Source organism: Watersipora subatra, chromosome 10 (assembly GCF_963576615.1).
Source record: "Watersipora subatra chromosome 10, tzWatSuba1.1, whole genome shotgun sequence".
Lineage (NCBI taxonomy): Eukaryota > Metazoa > Bryozoa > Gymnolaemata > Cheilostomatida > Watersiporidae > Watersipora > Watersipora subatra.
In genome coordinates this window covers 27098246-27115903 of record NC_088717.1, presented here as the reverse complement: position 1 = coordinate 27115903, position 17658 = coordinate 27098246, and the positions used below count along the sequence as shown (strand labels likewise).

Below are 17658 nucleotides of genomic sequence, written 5' to 3'. Positions count from 1 at the left end.
TGCTACAAGCTTACCTGCAATAGACATTTCTTTTTGTGAAGGCTGTGCTGAAGGAAAGATGACTCGTAAACCCTTCAAACCTGTGGGAGATATCAAGGCTACCCAGAAGCTGGAACTAGTGCATTCTGACGTTTGTACAATGGAAACAGAATCAATTGGAGGTAGCAAATACTTTGTTACCTTGATAGATGATTTTTCTAGATGCTGTGCTGTGTATTTTCTTAGAAACAAATCTGAGGTACCTGAGAAGTTCAAAGAGTTTGAAGCACATACAACCAACCAATCTGGAAAAACCATTAAAACACTGAGATCAGATAGAGGTGGTGAATACTTGTCTCAAGAATTTACCGACTACATGAAATCTAAAGGTATTCATCATGAACTCACATCAGCTTACTCTCCAGAACAAAATGGTGTTGCTGAGCGAATGAATAGAACTCTGTGTGAAGCAGCACGTTCAATGTTGTGCCATGCTAAATTGCCAAAGCAATACTGGGCTGAGGCCATTTCTACTGCTGCCTACGTTAGAAAGCGGCTTCCTACTTCCTCACACAAGAATGATCTCACACCGCATGAGAAGTGGTATGAACGCAAACCCAACATAGACAATCTAAGGGTGTTTGGATGTATTGCTTATGCTCATGTTCCAGATCAACTGCGACAGAAACTTTATAAGAAGTGCCAGAAGCTAAGGTTTATAAGATACAGCAAACAGTCAAAGGCATACGCCTGCTTGATGAATCGACTGGTAAAGTAACTACTAGGCGAGACGTGGTATTTGATGAAACAAACTTTACAAATACCGTTAAACCATCATGTGACCAATATACAAAGCAGAAATCTATTCTTGTTGAACATTCAGTAAATGAACAGACAACTCCAAACCTATCTGGACAATGCACTGGTGAAGGGCAACAGCGACGCATATCTGCTCGCGAACGTAGACCTGGTTCGCTATGGAATTGATGAGTATGTAAGCCAGGCTCAACACGTCGCTCATCAAGCTGGTCACATAATTGAACCAGAGACATTCTCAGAGGCAAAACAAAACTCTCAACATAAGGAATGGATAGAAGCTGCTAGGTGTGAGTATCAGTCACTGATAGATAATAATACCTGGAATCTTACAGAGTTACCTCAAGGACGTAGTGCTGTTAGATGCAAGTGGGTGTTTAAAGCTAAACATCGAGGTGACGGAACTGCAGAGCGATTCAAAGGTCGTCTAGTGGCTAAGGGTTATTCACAGCAGCATGGAATAGACTATCATGAGACATTCTCACCTGTTGTTGGTTTTGCAACAATTCGTACGCTACTGGCATATGGCCTTAGTCGCAACATGTACATTCATCAAATGGACGTTGTAACTGCTTTTTTGAATGGCAGACTTGATGAAGAAGTCTACATGTCTCAACCAGAAGGTTTTATTAAACCTGGATCTGAACATCTTGTGTGTAAACTCAACAAGTCTATTTATGGACTGAAGGAATCCCCTAGATGCTGAAATCTTGCTCTAGATAGTTTTCTGAAGTCTATAGATTTTTGTCAGTCCACTACTGACCCATGTGTATATGTTAGAGATAGCAATTCAGGCATCAAAACTATAATGGCTGTATACGTTGACGATCTCATTATAATGAGTGATGACGATGCATCATTAATGCAAGTGAAGCATGCTCTCTCAAATCAGTTTAAAATGAAAGACTTAGGACCACTGCACTATTGCTTGGGGGTTAATACTGATCAACACGAATCTTCAATATCTCTAGATCAACAGTACTATCTCCAGCAAGTCATCAATCGCTTTGGTATGCAAGACTCAAACCCGGTATCCACACCTGCAGACATAAATGTTAAACTCATAAAATATGATGGAATCAGTAAGCCTGTAGATTCAAAAAAGTATCAAGCAATGGTTGGCTCACTTTTATATGCTTCAGGTGCAACACGTCCAGATATAGCACAAGCAGTAAGTGAAGTGTCAAAGTACAACTAGTGTCCAACAGAAGCTCATCTTACTGCTGTAAAGCGAATCATACGCTATATCAAAGGAACACTGACAACTAAACTTTGCTACAAGTCAGATGAAGCTAAAGTCATCGGTTATTCCGATGCAAACTGGGCTGGAGACTTAGATAATCGATGTTCTACTTCAGGTAATGTGTTCCTAATGTCAGGTGGAGCTGTAAGCTGGCAAAGCAAACGTCAAAATACTGTAGCCGTCTCAACGGCAGAAGCTGAATACGTCTCGTTATTTCATGCAACACAAGAAGCAATGTGGTTACATAAGTTACTCAATGACATTGATGGCAAGGATGCTCATATGCCTACAACATGCATGGTTGACAATCAAGCAGCAATCGCTATAGCTAAGAACACTGCAACAAAATCCTGAACAAAACATATTGACATAAAATATCACTTTCTGAGAGAAGCTGTTGCAAATGGACACATTCTTATTAAATACTGTCCATCCGCTGATATGACTGCCGATATCTTAATTAAACCCCTATGCAGAGACCGTTTTGTAGTACATCGGCAGAACATGGGGCTAACAGATTAATAAGTGTGCATGTCAAAACTATGTGGGAGTGTTGAATATGTACTAGTTTTTGACTTTGACCACTGTCATTATCTTGTATTTGTATATAGCTGTTGTCATACTCTTTGTTCATATTGACTTACTCACCTGTTATGTAATTGTTATGTAATAATCCTTTTTACTCTCTTGTCTCACTTATGTAGTAAGTCAGTTGCTGTTTAGCTTTCAAATATACAAGAATAACAAAATTGGCTTACTAAAAGTACATGTATTACATTATGGGATCACATTATTGCCTTTTTTTCTTATCTGAGTATTTTATAAAGCCTTATTTCATAACAAAAACAAATCATATTGCAGGTTTAGAGATGGTTTGGTTGTTATCAAACCTATTTTGGTATGCATAACCAAGAAGATTAGGTTTATGTTTCACCGTAGGCCAAATATAATAGACCTTTCATTTATAAGTCATGCTGTGTTGCTATTGCAATATTTCAAAAGTCAACCAAGTGTAATGCTTTTATTACTTTTTATCAACCATGCTTAAATATTATGAAACCAGCATATACAAGCTACCCTATTTTAAATACAGGTAATATTTTAAATCCAAATAATACCTTGAGATACCAGTGTCCTCAATATCCAAGCAAGTTGAAATATGAGGAGAATTCTGAACAAAATTCTGCTTTGAGATATGAGACGAATTTGAGATAAAAACATTCAAGACGGTTCTCGATGGCTGAGTATGCGCAAGGTCACCTATGACAACAACATCGTTTGAATGAAACTGAAAACAAAATTAGAATTAAGTTGGGTGTAGTGTAAGATTATAAAACTCATTTTAACTTTGTTAATAGTATGTTGAGTTTATCTAAGATAAATTTAAAGTTCATGTTATGTTATGTAGTCTCACAAAAATGTAGCATTCCGAATGTATTGCCGTCAAGACTCTCACCGCCATTAGCCGCTACTGTCTGTTTCAAAGGTGAGAACTCTGTACAGGACTGTTCATAATAATGACATCTTTTATTGTAGATCATAACCACTAGATAAGTGTTTGTTATTTTGTGAGCATTGATAGTAAATTTGTGAAAATCTTCTGTTTTTCAGAGGGCCGGAACGGATTAATTTTGTATTGAATTGTTTTATATTGAAAATTTTTATTTGAGATGCAAGTGTATTAACATACTAGCTCGTTCCCGGAGCTCGTTTCTCATAAGCTCGTATCTCAAGGTATTACCATACTTAAAAAATGAAAATACCACCTTTGCATTTATTAACTAATACCCCCTTTTATGAAGGATTCCATATAAGGGGACGGCATTATTGGTATAAAACTAAAAAATGAAGTTTGTATGAGTAGAGGTGCTGCAAAAAATATTTTTGCATTATTCAGCAGGTACTTTGTACGGATCTTGTTCTACGCTGTATGCTGGCTAATAGTTGTTGACTAGATATTTCCAACTGGTTATCATCTCTTACGGTTGTTCCTTTATTCGCTTTATTTTAAATGGTTGTTAAATTTGTTAAATTGAAGGTATCATCTGAGGCATGGTTATGACTACATTATGTCTCAGTTGACTGGTTCATTTTATATTCACATATATCTTTTTATTCAGGGATATTAGCCTCCAAGGCCAGTTGTTTTGTATCAGTGTAAATTGTAGGAGCTAAAGACAATAGCCTGTCACAGATGTAAGGAGATTCAGCATTTGATCTGTTACGGGTTTTCACAACACTTCGATGATTGCTCTGATGTCTATGACAGGCTTGAAAAAAAGTTTCTTTGTTTCAATTGCTCTCCTGTAAGTGTTCAAGTTCTTTTATTATACAGTGCACTCTCAGGCCACAATTTTCATCTGTTCCAAGATTGGCATCATATGGTGAAACAATCATATGTAAGGTTATAGAAACTATAGTAGTTATATAATGCAAACATCCTCTAATAAAAATCGTCAAATTGTTATATAAGTGCTGTACATATTAAAAATTAGTAACGAAATAAGATGTTAATCTTAGTAGCTATAGTTAAATTCGTAGCTATAGTACCTTTATTGTATTTAGTGTATTTTGTGGTTATGATTTGCAATGAAATGTAACATTCTAATGTACCATGTGCAGTACGTACCGGAGGGAGTTCTTACCTTCAAGACAGACATACTTATAACATTAACTTTGAACTCACCTCAAATAAGTTTAGCTTACTAAACACACACAGTTAAGTTTTAGTATGCATTATCTATTATAGTGAATTTCAACTTTTTATCACTTATCAGTTTCTGTCTTTGCTTTCACTATAACTTTTAGTGAACCTGTTTAAAACTTTTTCAACTCGACTCGGCAAGACAGCTCGAACAATGCTGTTTTTTGGTAATGAAGTGGATTTTTGTTAGCAGGTAAGAGAATTTGTTTGACCACTGACCTTCTGTTTGAAGCGATCGCAACTCTAACTTTGCTACTGGTTTTCAGGGAAACTATTACCATTTTGCACTTGAGAATTGCTGAACTGAGAGAAATTGATCATGGGGTCTCTTTCAGGCATTGCAAATATACTTGTGGCGTACAGCATTTCGGTGTCTTTCTTATTTTGACATAGGTAATAAGCTCACTGACTGCCAAATTTGAACTCGGGTGAGAATGTTGTTGAATTCGTATGGTGAAATAAGATTCGTATGGTGAGGTAAAAAAATCATCATGTACCACTGCGTAAGGGGGAAAATTGTATATCAGGGTAATCGTATCCTGAGGGTGCTCTGTATATACTGTTAGTTTTTACCTGGTACGATTAGAGTATACAAGTGTGCCAGCAGGACATGGTGCAACGGGCAGCATGCAAATGCTTAAGTAGTGATACAGGGTGATCATGCTTGCTGATGTTTTATTCAGAAGTTTGATACTGTAACTAATTTTTAATAATGTTTATACTAAAATACTGGTATATACGGTTCTATAAAGGTGGATGTCAACGTCATTTTTAGCAAATCCTTTTTATTTTATTCACAAGAATAATTTTGTTATGATTATCTCATGATGTCTGTGGTCATTTTAAAACAAAAAAATGCACTTGGCAGTAGCTCAGTTAGCAATTGAGATTAAGTAAGGTAAAAGTATGCTTAACAAGTGCCAACATCATGTCTCTAGTTGTAATGCCATTAAACGCATGCATCAAATACACCAGTGCCAAACATATGACTGTGTTACCAGTCTTTAGTCCATGCAAATAGTTGCATGCATTGTTCATCAGTCACAGCTACTAGGTGACTTGCTAAATCTTACTTGAGTTACCTGCATAAAAGTGTGTCATGCATAAACTAGCTCTGAATTGTTTCTATGAGGTAAGAATAATTATTATATACTTATATCAACAGTAATGAAGAAGAGCGCACTTCAGTTACAAAATATAATGTTTAAAACTTCAACGCAATGCAAATTCCCTAAATTGTTAACAATAAGCCTATCAGTAAACTAAAAAAAGGTTGTGCAACAGCAATTAGAGTGTGTATCTCAGCTTAAATTTTTAAAATAGCAGAAACTGAATAATCCTGCCTTTATTATTGTTGTTTCACAGTATCTACAAGAGGTCAACGAATTTAGCATCTCCAACTTCAAGGAGCTATGCCTAGTTCGACAGGTGATGGCAGACATTTTGGAGAATCAACCCATGATCCTGCATAACTCTATACTCACTAGCCATAAATCAGTTAGTGCTCGCCTCATCAGTGAAAAGATATTAACTAAGAACAGGTACTCTTTTCAAAAATGTGTTTCAACAGGCTGATGCACTCTAGAGCATTGTCAAGCAAATGTACTGATAATGTTTGTGTGTATCAAAAGCGTTTGATATATTTGCTTGTCAGGGAGTATATCTCGACATCACATAAAATGTGCATTTAAAGGAAGTACTGTTTACCCTACAGGATGAATTTATTCGCGGAGTTATATTTCGCGAAAATTGTCTTTTCATGCATATTCGCGGATGAATTTATTCGCGGCTGAAAACTGCCGCTCTCTAGGAAAAGTTAACTCTATTGCGGCTAATAATAGTTATTACTACGCATGCGCACACCGAGTGTTCCGGTTTATATTTAGCTTACAACCGCGAGGCGATCATGCTATTCTACGGTAAACAATTTTTGCTGCATCCAGAGGTTTTCACGAATATTCATCGCTTTAGAGGCCTTTGATAAGCCAAAAACTTGTGGTAAGTAATGAGTTTTTACATTTACTAAATTAGTTGAATTTTACTCTGGTTCTTCGGTAAACTGCAATACTACCGTATTTTTTTTCCATCTTTACTGCTTCATTTTTAGTTTTAGTGTGAGAGAGAGATCTTTCATCATACACCGAAGAACAATGATTGCACGGTTGGTAGATGTCATTCTTAGAAGATCACCAATCATTCAGGGAGGTCTGGAAATTGAGGTTGAAGTGACCGCAGCTACTTACGAGAAGAATATATCTGTTTTTGAAAAAGGAACAAAAACGCCTTTACGAGCACAAATCTTTGGCCAACCGGCAGAACTTTGCAATAGTAAGCCACGAGGAGAGTTCTGATGATAACTTCCTTACCAGCCATGTAGTAGCGAGAGAATCGCCTTCAACACCTACCCAAAACATTGACAGCGACAGATTTGCTATTAGTAAAATAACTAGTCAGAAAGCACCATTACACGCTAGTATTCACATATCAAAAGTACCAGTTTAATTTTATTGCTAGACAACCGCCATATAGACTAAACTGTTTATATTTACTCCATTCATCGTTTGTAAAATTTTATTTGTATTTGATATATTTTATTTGTACACTAAAGTTTGTAATAAATTATAATATATCTATACATGAAATAAAATATATAATTTAATCATGTTTGCTACAGCGATATCAAGGAGTTGTTGTCGATGAAGGGGTCTAGGTTGACTGGTTGCCTCTCTGCCGATATTCCTGTCTTGATGAATATTACTACTTGTCTCTAGTTTTCGTATTCGGAGTAGGTTGTTTCATTCTCAATCTGCAGTAAACACAAAAAAGAAAAAATATTAACGAGTGTTAAGGAAGTACAAAAACAATAGCTGAAGTATTTGATGAAAGCGATCAGTTTTTAAACAAAAGAATTAACTAATACAGTTGATAATGGAAAAACGTATCTGCACTGCAAATCAAATACATACCATAATGTCCAGATCAGAATCATGATCGTCCTTGACTTCGGTATTAGAGATTGATGAAGTTGATTCTAATGTGGAAAGACTAGGAGAGCTTTTTTGCTATGCTGAAGCCATGCCAAATAACTTGTAAAAACTTTGAATAATTTTGTAAAGTTTGATGCAATGGCAATAAAGCTCGAAGCCTGGCGATGATTTTAAAGAAGTTTTGGAACTCGGCTACGTTTAGTACTTCTGCCTATGGGCTATTTTCGCGATGACGCCATTCTGCATATCTTGTGACAACCTCGAATAATTTTGTAAATAAATGTGATGCATTGCCAATGGTGTTAGCTCAAAGCTCAGGCAATGATTTTAAAAATGTTTTGAAACTCAATTACGTTTAGTATTTACATTAAAAACTAGGCTAGCGACTAGTTTTCAATTTGATGCAGTAGTTATTCTCTCTTGTGATTAAAAATAGAACTAATTATTCACTGAATTTAATAATTCGCGGATTGACTGTTCGCGAAATCGCGAATTTTTATGACCAACGAATATTTTCATCCTGTAGGGTATATTCCAGTGTTACACGCAAAAGTGTATAAAAATTTGGTATAAAATGTTTTTTCACGTATCCTCATTTGCTTGTGGCTATATTCAAACTGTATATGGCCAAAGTGAGAGAATGGACTGTATTTCAGCTAACATTAAAATATCTACAGCGAATGCTCAACTTAGAACGACAAACAGGTACCCATTTCTTCGAATTCTTATAAATGTTGTGACAAAACAGTTTTGAGTGAAAAATTATTTTCCGATTAGAGTAATACATTATTTTTTACTTATTAACAAACTGTTTATTATTTGGAAGCCTTTTCATTCCATATCTTGGAATTTAGTGAACGGTTTAGAGTGCTATAGCATTGTAAAAAAATCAAAACATTTTGCTACCTAACTGATGAAGTTGCAAAGTAGTCATCTGGCTGCTCTAAAATTTGTGAAACCTCGTTTTGGAAGCATCTGTTTTGTCATACCGACTTTGACTAGATAAGTTGTTAAACATGCCGTATATAAGTTACCTAAGTAGTAAAAATGTCTTAAGACAGAAGATTTATTTGTATTCAACATATAAGAACATTTGCCACTATAACTTTCAAACTACATATCATGAGAAAAGTGTTTTGTGTAGTTGAAATAAAATAAGAGAGAAAATAAAAACAACTTTAAAGGTTTTCAAACTTTGTCAAAGAGATTGTAAATTTCAAACTTCATAACTTGAAAGAAGTGTTTCCTTGAAATAAAGTAGGAGAAAGAATAAAAATAAAAAGGTGTTTAAATGTAAATGTGAAATCATTAGCAAGTAATGGCTAAATATACTCTTGCTACGATAACAATGAAAAATTATTTGGTATACTATATGATTTTAGTTCGTTTCAGTGTTGACTTGCTAAAATTGGCTTAGCCAATTCTCGCTTACCATTCAAACTTTCAAACTACATATCATGAGAAAAGTGTTTTGTGTAGTTGAAATAAAATAAGAGAGAAAATAAAAACAACTTTAAAGGTTTTCAAACTTTGTCAAAGAGATTGTAAATTTCAAACTTCTTAACTTGAAAGAAGTGTTTCCTTGAAATAAATTAGGAGAAAGAATAAAAATAAAAAGGTGTTTAAATGTAAATGTGAAATCATTAGCAAGCAATGGCTAAATATACTCTGTTTTGCTACGATAACAATGAAAAATTATTTGGTATTCTTTATGATTTTAGTTCGTTTCAGTGTTGGCTTGCTAAAATTGGCTTAGCCAATTCTCGCTCGCCAGTGTTGGCATGTGAAAATATTGTAGGCTATAGACGTACATAGAATGGTATAGAAACCCATAATACCTAATGCAATTACCTTTTTGTTTAAAAGCCATCAAAATCGTTATCATTAAAAAATAGTAACAAAACTGTACATGTATTAACTTTAGTAACCATAGGTACCTACGATGACTAGTGCATTTTGTAGTTATGATCTGCAAGATAATATAACGTTACAATGTACTACGTGGAGAGTTCTTACCTTTGAGACAGACATGTAACATAAATGCTGAATCTAACTTTTAAGGTTTACTTGCAACATAATTCATATTACAGTTATCTGGTATTAAAAGATTTACTATGTCTTATTCTGCTGGATTGTAGGCGCAAAATATGTGGAAACGTGATTAAAAGCTCAGAAATAAACAGTTAATCGTAGCCATCACAAAAACGCCGTAGTTTGGAATCTCTTTATTTTGATGACGTATCCAAACATTGTGGTTATTGTTTTGACACGTGATGTTATCAAGTGAAATTAAAGGCCAATGAAAAGCTTAAAGGTCGACTTGCAACAAAATTCACATTACAGTTATTTGGTATCAAAAGATTCACCATGTCTTACTCTGCTGTGTTGTAGGTGCCAAATATGTGGAAATGTGATTACAAGCTCTTAAAAGCTCAAAAACGAAAAGCGGTGGTAGATTGGAATCAGTTTAATTCTCTGACGTTGTCATTATATTTGGTTATTGTTTTTCGTGTGATGTCCTCACGTGATTTGAAAGTCCAATAAAAGGCTCAATTTAAAACTTCTTGTAGCATTAGTTTATGACAAACACTTCAGGTTTTACCGAAGACCCCGTATCAAATATAGATGCTTGCTACTTTACAGTTTTGTTTCAGCTTGGTCTAATCGTCTAGTCGTAATCTGATCATGTGACCCATACTTTGCGGATATTTACTGCAGTATTTTTCTACTATCACAAGTGACCAACAGGCTTGCCATGTTTATCAGACAATGATATGTACTCCTTTGAGCTAAGGTTAAAGAATTAAACGAATTTTTACGGTAGGTTTTGAGATATCAGTGCTGAAAGTGACAGCATTACAATGACGATAAAATAGACACGTAAAAACAATAGACATGGTTTTATTGAATGCGTGAAGTATATCTGTAAAAATATTTCGACGAATGAGGTTGCGTGAAAGTGTAAACAGAAGCCATCTCGTTCAATTAACTCCCATTTGAGCCTTTTTTTTAAAGGGGTTCTAATCTATTTCGTGATGCCGTTTCGTGATGTCTGCGATTAACTGTTCGTTTTTGAGCTTTTAAGAGCTTGTAATCACATGTCCACATATTTTGCACCTACAACACAGCAGAGTAAGACAAGATGAATCTTTTGATATTAAGTAACTGTAATGGAAATTTTGTCGCGATTCAACCTTTAAATGTATTTAGCTTACTAAACACATATTTTAAGGAATTTCTAGTATGTATTTTAGTAAACTTCAAATTTTCAACTAAAAGATTTTTATTTATCCGATTGCAAATCGGTTTTTACCATAACGGATAACGCTGAACTCGCCATGGCAAGCAGCGTATATCTCTTAATAACGTATATAATCAGTGCACAAATTGCCAAACTGTAGTTTCAAGATAAATTATTGTTGATATTGTGTGGCGGAACAAATTAGGTCTTACGAAAAAAAAGACGAAGAAGCATCGTGTTGCATGTACTAAGGCCCAAAATGTTTCGTAACAGGGGCATGGTAACACGTGAGCGCAATGCTAAAATAATTAGCGTGTGCATACACTATACGAGACATGAATTGTCTTTGAACAATATGCCTTATTTAGCTCAGTGTTATGGGTTTTAAACTTGTGGTTGCAATCTTCGTGAGTTCAAAGCTATCATGATGCGGAATTTTTTAGCATTGAGATATTAATAGTTATAGCTGGACTTACACAGACACATAATTATACACACAAACTATGAGAAATATATATATTGTAACGTGAAAACCACCAAGCGATGCGACTGCCCATTGTTGCTCGTGTATAGCACAGCGTACTCCCCTAATTTTTGATTGAAAATCAGCACAGCCTTTTGCATGTTATGGATTTACTAAATACGGTAGTTCAACTTATAGTTAATACCAATAATAATGTTGCGTGATTGGACATAAAATCTGAATACAAAATTTATAAATAATGCATGCTAGAAAGGTATACAATATTTACTACAAGCATAATACTATAATCTTGGATAAATAAATTTAAAGAATAGAATATTTCACACGTGGTTTCCACCACCACAGTGCTTTGCATAAAATTTTTTGAAAGCTGGCATATTAGCTTGTATTAGCATTACACAATTTTGCTTCATGGCTGACAAAGAATTCTTGTGATAGTGCATATGCAGCAAAAAGAATGTCATTTAACGTCCAGCAAACGAATTTTCATTATATTTGCTTATTTGGCATCGCCAGTTTAGAGAACTGGTCACAAAATCAGATAGAACAGATCCTTTTTGTGATAATGTTTCATGACATTTTGTCATTCCTGTTCATTTGCATCATCTTGGTTACTGTAGAAAGAGCGATTCCCTAAAGGTGATGAAGAAATCTATAAAAAAAGCGGCTAAGAATTACTTTGACTCCTTGAAAACATACACTACTTGGCATCAGCCATTGCAGTGTCCTTCTGGTAACAAAGCATAGTTGTTACATACTCCATGTTTCATTGCATTATTGTCACATATTTAGCTTTGAAATATTTCCTTTGTTTACTTTTGCTGACGTGACTCGTTGCAAACTCCTACAGTTACTATGGACAAGAAATTTTCTACTTAGAAATATCGTATTTACTTTAGATTTGTTTTGTTGATTGATATATGCTTTGTAATTAGTTTGTTTTGTGTAGATAAGTTTTTGTGGTTCATGTCATTTTTTTAAGTTTTCAAAGCAAATTTTTGGTTAGATGTTCTCATGTGTTTTACACCAGGAATTAATCATCTACAACAGTTTATTTTTCACTCAGCTCACCCTACATTCAAGTATACGTATTGGAACACTTTTCATCATATGACAGCTGAAATCAAACTGCGGCTGCTCACATCAGCCTTCAAAATCGAATCACAAGTGTTACACCTTAGTTGTGTCACTATATATTATGTCACTACAACGCTTATTTCTGGTTCAGACACAATTCCCAACGAACTGTAAACCGTAGAAGTGTCATTAGATATAGCTTGGAAGTCCTGTGAGACAAACTTTTCATGGAAGGATTTGCAGCGAAAACTACTCTAGGATTTACGTTAACAGCTTTTAAGGTGTCACGATCATGGTCTCTTACTTTTTGGTTACATCAATTATTGTTTCTCGGTAGAACTGACCCATTACTGCATTACCTACGAACTCAAGACAAGGAAGAGCTTTTAATTTATGTTTCTTAGCAAATTATGTGTTTGGTCAAATAATAAATAATTACAATAAAACAACTGCAAGATGTAGCGCGCTCTACACAAAGCTGCAAAGGATACGAGTATTTGGTATTATTCACAATTATTGTATGCGGTTCACGAAGGCTATGTTTGATCTTTCAGTTCTTTATTTTACCATGACTTAAACGTTTGCTGTAAAAGCAGGTTTACTTGTGAGCGGGACCTGCTGGATGGTGTGCAGGTGTTTTTTACAACTTGGTTAATGTTGGCAGAAATACGATTTTGGACAATTTGTTAATTTTAAAAATTTTGCTTTCAAGATTCTACTATTTTGTTGAGATGCAACATTTGATTACAGTTATAACTCAAAGCTGAAGTTCATTTGTTCTCATATATATTTTCAAATCATTTTAGTTGGTTTGTTTTCAATTACTACCAGTTTTTAGATTTCTACATAGAGGCCGTGGGCCAAGGTAGGTTACGTTGCATTTCCGTTGGTACCATTTTCTAGTGGCTATTTTTTGCACTTACTAGATAAATTTGATGGTGTAAAATTCATATCCAATGAGTTGCCATACGTACCATACCCACTAGCAAGAGAATTTTCCCTTTTTAAATTTTAAGGAGTTGTCTCCTTTCACACTGAATTGTAGTCGGCTCTTTACGGAGTGAGTCAGTTTGTCTATTAATTACAAAAGTCAAGGCCAAAGTATCGCCAGCTGTAATTTAATTTTCTTGTCCCGCATGATTGGCTTGAGCTGTGACGTAGTTTGTGTAGCCCACACAAATTGTTCTCAAGAAATTAATTTGATAATAATGCCTTAGCCCACAAGTCAAACACTTAGTCCCTATTTAGAAAGCTGAAAAATAATTTTAAAGAGCCTAAAAAATCTGTTTCTAATGGCGTATGCCTTCAACTTCTCTGCAAGGGCTCTCGGATTCACAGAGCATGCTATCAGAGGCTGACTAACAACAGCAAAATTGAGCTTGTTGGGAAAAAACCCAGTGAGGTGAGTATTTTTTTAGACTTGTTATGGTTTACTAGTCAAACATTCAAGGTGAGATATTGTGACTATTAAATATGAAAGAAATGCTGACATGGTAATCTGTATAAACCAGTAGTGGTGGCTACTGATCGAGATGCTTGTATTCAGTTTGAAAAATAACAATTTTCCAGCCAGGAATAACCATTAGTCTTGCCCTTGTTTATCAAATGGACAAGCATGCATGTATTCAACAAACTGAACAAAATTCAACAATTGAACAAACTGTTGTTCTTGCGAAGTTATCTCCGGTGAGCAAAACTACAGCCGCTGGCACAGCTTGTCACAATATGCACTGCACCTGATGCATCATCTGCACTGAAAGGGAGTTGTTCTCTTCCGTCTATGCGGCTTGGCTGCGATGTTATTTCGGTCGCACCATTAGTAATCATTACGGATTTAGCCCAAAAGTTCATGTAGAAAAAAATAACTTAAAAACGTTTAACCAGGGACCAGTCTCTGCAGTAAACTTTAGCAAAACATAAGAACTTCGGCAGCGACTAAACATGTTATTTGTGCAATCAGTCAGTTTTATTTGTTATTGATTTTACTTATAATTTATTTTATTATTAAGTTCCACTAAAGTTTACCGCAGAGACTGGTCTCTCGTTAAACATTTTTGCGTTATTTTTTTCTACATAAATCTGCAAGAAATTTGTTACGATTACCAATGGAGCGACTGAAATAACATCGCAGCCAAGCTGCATAGACGGAAGAGAACAACTCCCTTTCAGTGCAGTTGATGCATCAGGTGCAGCGAGTATTGTGACAAGCTGTAGTTTTGCTCGCCGGGAATAACTCCGCAAAAACAACAGTTTGTCAAGACAAGCTAGTATTCACTCTAGTTTATTGGTCTAAGTGACAGTGACTTCCCGAGTCAATGTTGACCTAGTATTCATTTAGGCATGCTACTCATGATATTACTTGTCAAGATGAAGATGAGCCACCAAAGAAAATCACAAGATCCAATTCCACTGTCTACTTCCATGCATCAAAACCTACACTTGAACATATATGCATGATTTGTGAAAAGAAAGTATGTTACTACTCACAAAAATCAACTACTCTCAAAGCTGTTCTTCGTGTCGTCAAAACTGTGTCTGCTGGTATGTCCAGCAATCCTGTAAAATTAATTTGAGAAATGATTTCTTCAGTTGCTCTGACTATGATAAGTGAATTATAAGCACTGCCCTGTATTGTTTTGCAGTCCAACTTGTACTGGTATGGTACTAATGATTTGCATCACATCAGACTACAAGCAGCTATGGCCCCCACAACCAATTTAAACTCCTAACGACATGTTCAAGCGTGGTTGTGCGTAAACATTTTAATTTTTGCTAACACTTACATACCTATGGTATCTCGAAACATTTTATGTAAAGGGACAAGCAAACAGCTGTGCCTCTGACTGTAGTTTTTTGATATTTTAGAATAGGTCCCCTCGAAGACAGGTGAGTTGGAACCCTTTTTAGAGGACCAGTTCATATCTATGGCAGACATGATCAAACTACCATAACTGCATAGTCTCTAAGCTATTGAAGATGTGAGGCCATCATTGCAGATGCCATGGCACTTATCCAAGCTCTGTCTGCCAGTGCCATTCTTTCAACATTCCGTCATCTTGCTGACACCTTTCTTGGTGTGCTTATTGCTCATGCTAAGAAGTACAAGGCTGCTTGCGTGTATTTTGTGATCGACAACTATTGCAATGAGTATCAAGGGGAGTGAGTGAAGCAAAAGGTGGTAAGAAACTACAAAGCAATCTTCAAATTAGTAATAAAGCTGTGAAGATATCAAACTTGAAAGCCTCTGTAAAAAGTCTAGAAGCAACAAGGAAGTGATGTTGGCATTCGTTGTTTCACACTGGAAGACTGTAGCTAAGCATGATACCATAATACTCTACACTACAACAACAAGATCAGGCTACCATCCTAGTATTTACCCTTATGGTCAACCCACTACTATAGAGGCGCCTACATTGGCTTGCAATTACAAGGAGGCAGACACGCGTCTCATGCTGCATGCTTGTCATGCTGTTGATGACTTTTCACAGGCGGTAATCGAATCTTTTGACATAGACGTCTTCATCTTGGCACTTGCCCATGGTAAGAATATTAATGGTCGACTCCGTTTTTCTTGTTGGACAGACAGATGAGAAGTGGTTATTAGATATCAGTGCAATGGCTACTAAGCTCGGAGGTAATCTACCAATGTGAAAGGCTCACAGGTTTCCATGGTTTCTTTGGTTGTGATGCCGTTTCATCCTTTGCAGGCAAAGGGAAAAAGAGTCATAAGAAACTCATCAACCCAAATGTCTACTGTCAGCAGGCAATGAAAGGACTCGGAGAATCATTCAAGTTTCGGGGCGACTTTATTTTCTCTATGAGTCTTACACATACAGACTCTATGACCAAGAAGATAGCACCCAGAAAAATGGCGCAGACCCAAGTGTAAAAAATCTAGCTGCCGAGGGAACACATGTGCCGGTATCATGGCAAAGCTGCGCTACACAGAGCTTTGGACATGCGTGCACTAGAATAAAACTGGAGCAGTAGTGTCAAAGTATGCAGATGGTAAAGGCAATGACTAAGAACTCAATATATTGAACAAATAGTTGGGATATGAGATATTTAGAAGTAACCCAGCTTGTTTTGTAAGACTTGATATTAGCATTACTATTATTAATCAACATGCTCATTGTGCTTGCAGTTTTCTTGTTATTTTCTATGATTCATCAGTGTAAGTTGATAAAACATATTTATAGAGTTTTGAATTTTTTTTGTAAAATAAAGCTATTAAAACATGTATATACACAAGTAAGTATATATATATATATACGTACATATTTATGTATGTATATACATGTAGTTTACATGTGCGTGTAACAATCATAGGATATGGAATGTTAAAAAGTAGATAGATGAATTTGAGTTCGCGACTAACATCCTAAATCTCTGCAAAATAAATATAAGAGAAAGTTGCAAACTTGATGCTTCTATGAAAAAAATCTTATTGACAGGGGAGATAAAACCTACAAAAGATTTTTCATCAAATTTCCCACAGAAGTGGGAATGGCAGCGGCGGTAATTCTTCAGTTTCAAATTTACCATACCCAAATTGATTTAAATCACTGCAGAAATTGCCACTGAAAGGGGCTGCCAACGAAACATCATTTCTAGAGCTCTTTTGCTTCCTCGGCCCATAGCCTATTACAACATGGTAATGTTAAGAAAAACTTTAAAATCCGCTTGATATATCGAGATTACAATTTGCTGAATTTCACATCATGGAATGAGAAATATTTACGTAGAGGTAAATGTAAATTGAGATTGTACCTAATGCCTGTAAAACGCATTGTTCGATATCTTTGCTTTAATTAAAGAGTTTAAACCGATGATGCTATGTTACCAAAGGTGTGACATTAGAATTTTGCAAGCAATTAATTAATAGCTACTTCTCATGTTATCTGTCGAAATCAAAATGAGATTTGTATCTTTTAGTCTACCCTCGGCTTAATAGTACATTTCTATGACAACGAAATGAAAGATTTTGCATTCATTATTTTTATAATATTCTATCTAGTTGATCAGAATTGAAAATTTTCCAGTAATAAGCTTAGTTGTCAAAATATTGCAATAACAGCACAATGGAAAATTTTCTGATATGTTCTCTTATCACTCAAACCGAGCGAT

At 35.5% G+C, this 17658-nt stretch overlaps 1 protein-coding gene across 1 annotated transcript in view; it reads left to right on the top strand.

The window, feature by feature from the left end:
• The window catches only part of LOC137406931 (HORMA domain-containing protein 2-like), a 60229-nt gene extending 44535 nt beyond the window's left edge, over window positions 1-15694 (top strand). The window contains exons 8-11 of the mRNA XM_068093533.1: window positions 4207-4344; window positions 6108-6283; window positions 12075-12187; window positions 15528-15694. Coding sequence (XP_067949634.1) covers window positions 4207-4344; window positions 6108-6283; window positions 12075-12187; window positions 15528-15694 — 594 coding nt within the window. The remainder of the gene's footprint in view (window positions 1-4206; window positions 4345-6107; window positions 6284-12074; window positions 12188-15527) is intronic.
• Window positions 15695-17658: the final 1964 nt, after the last annotated feature.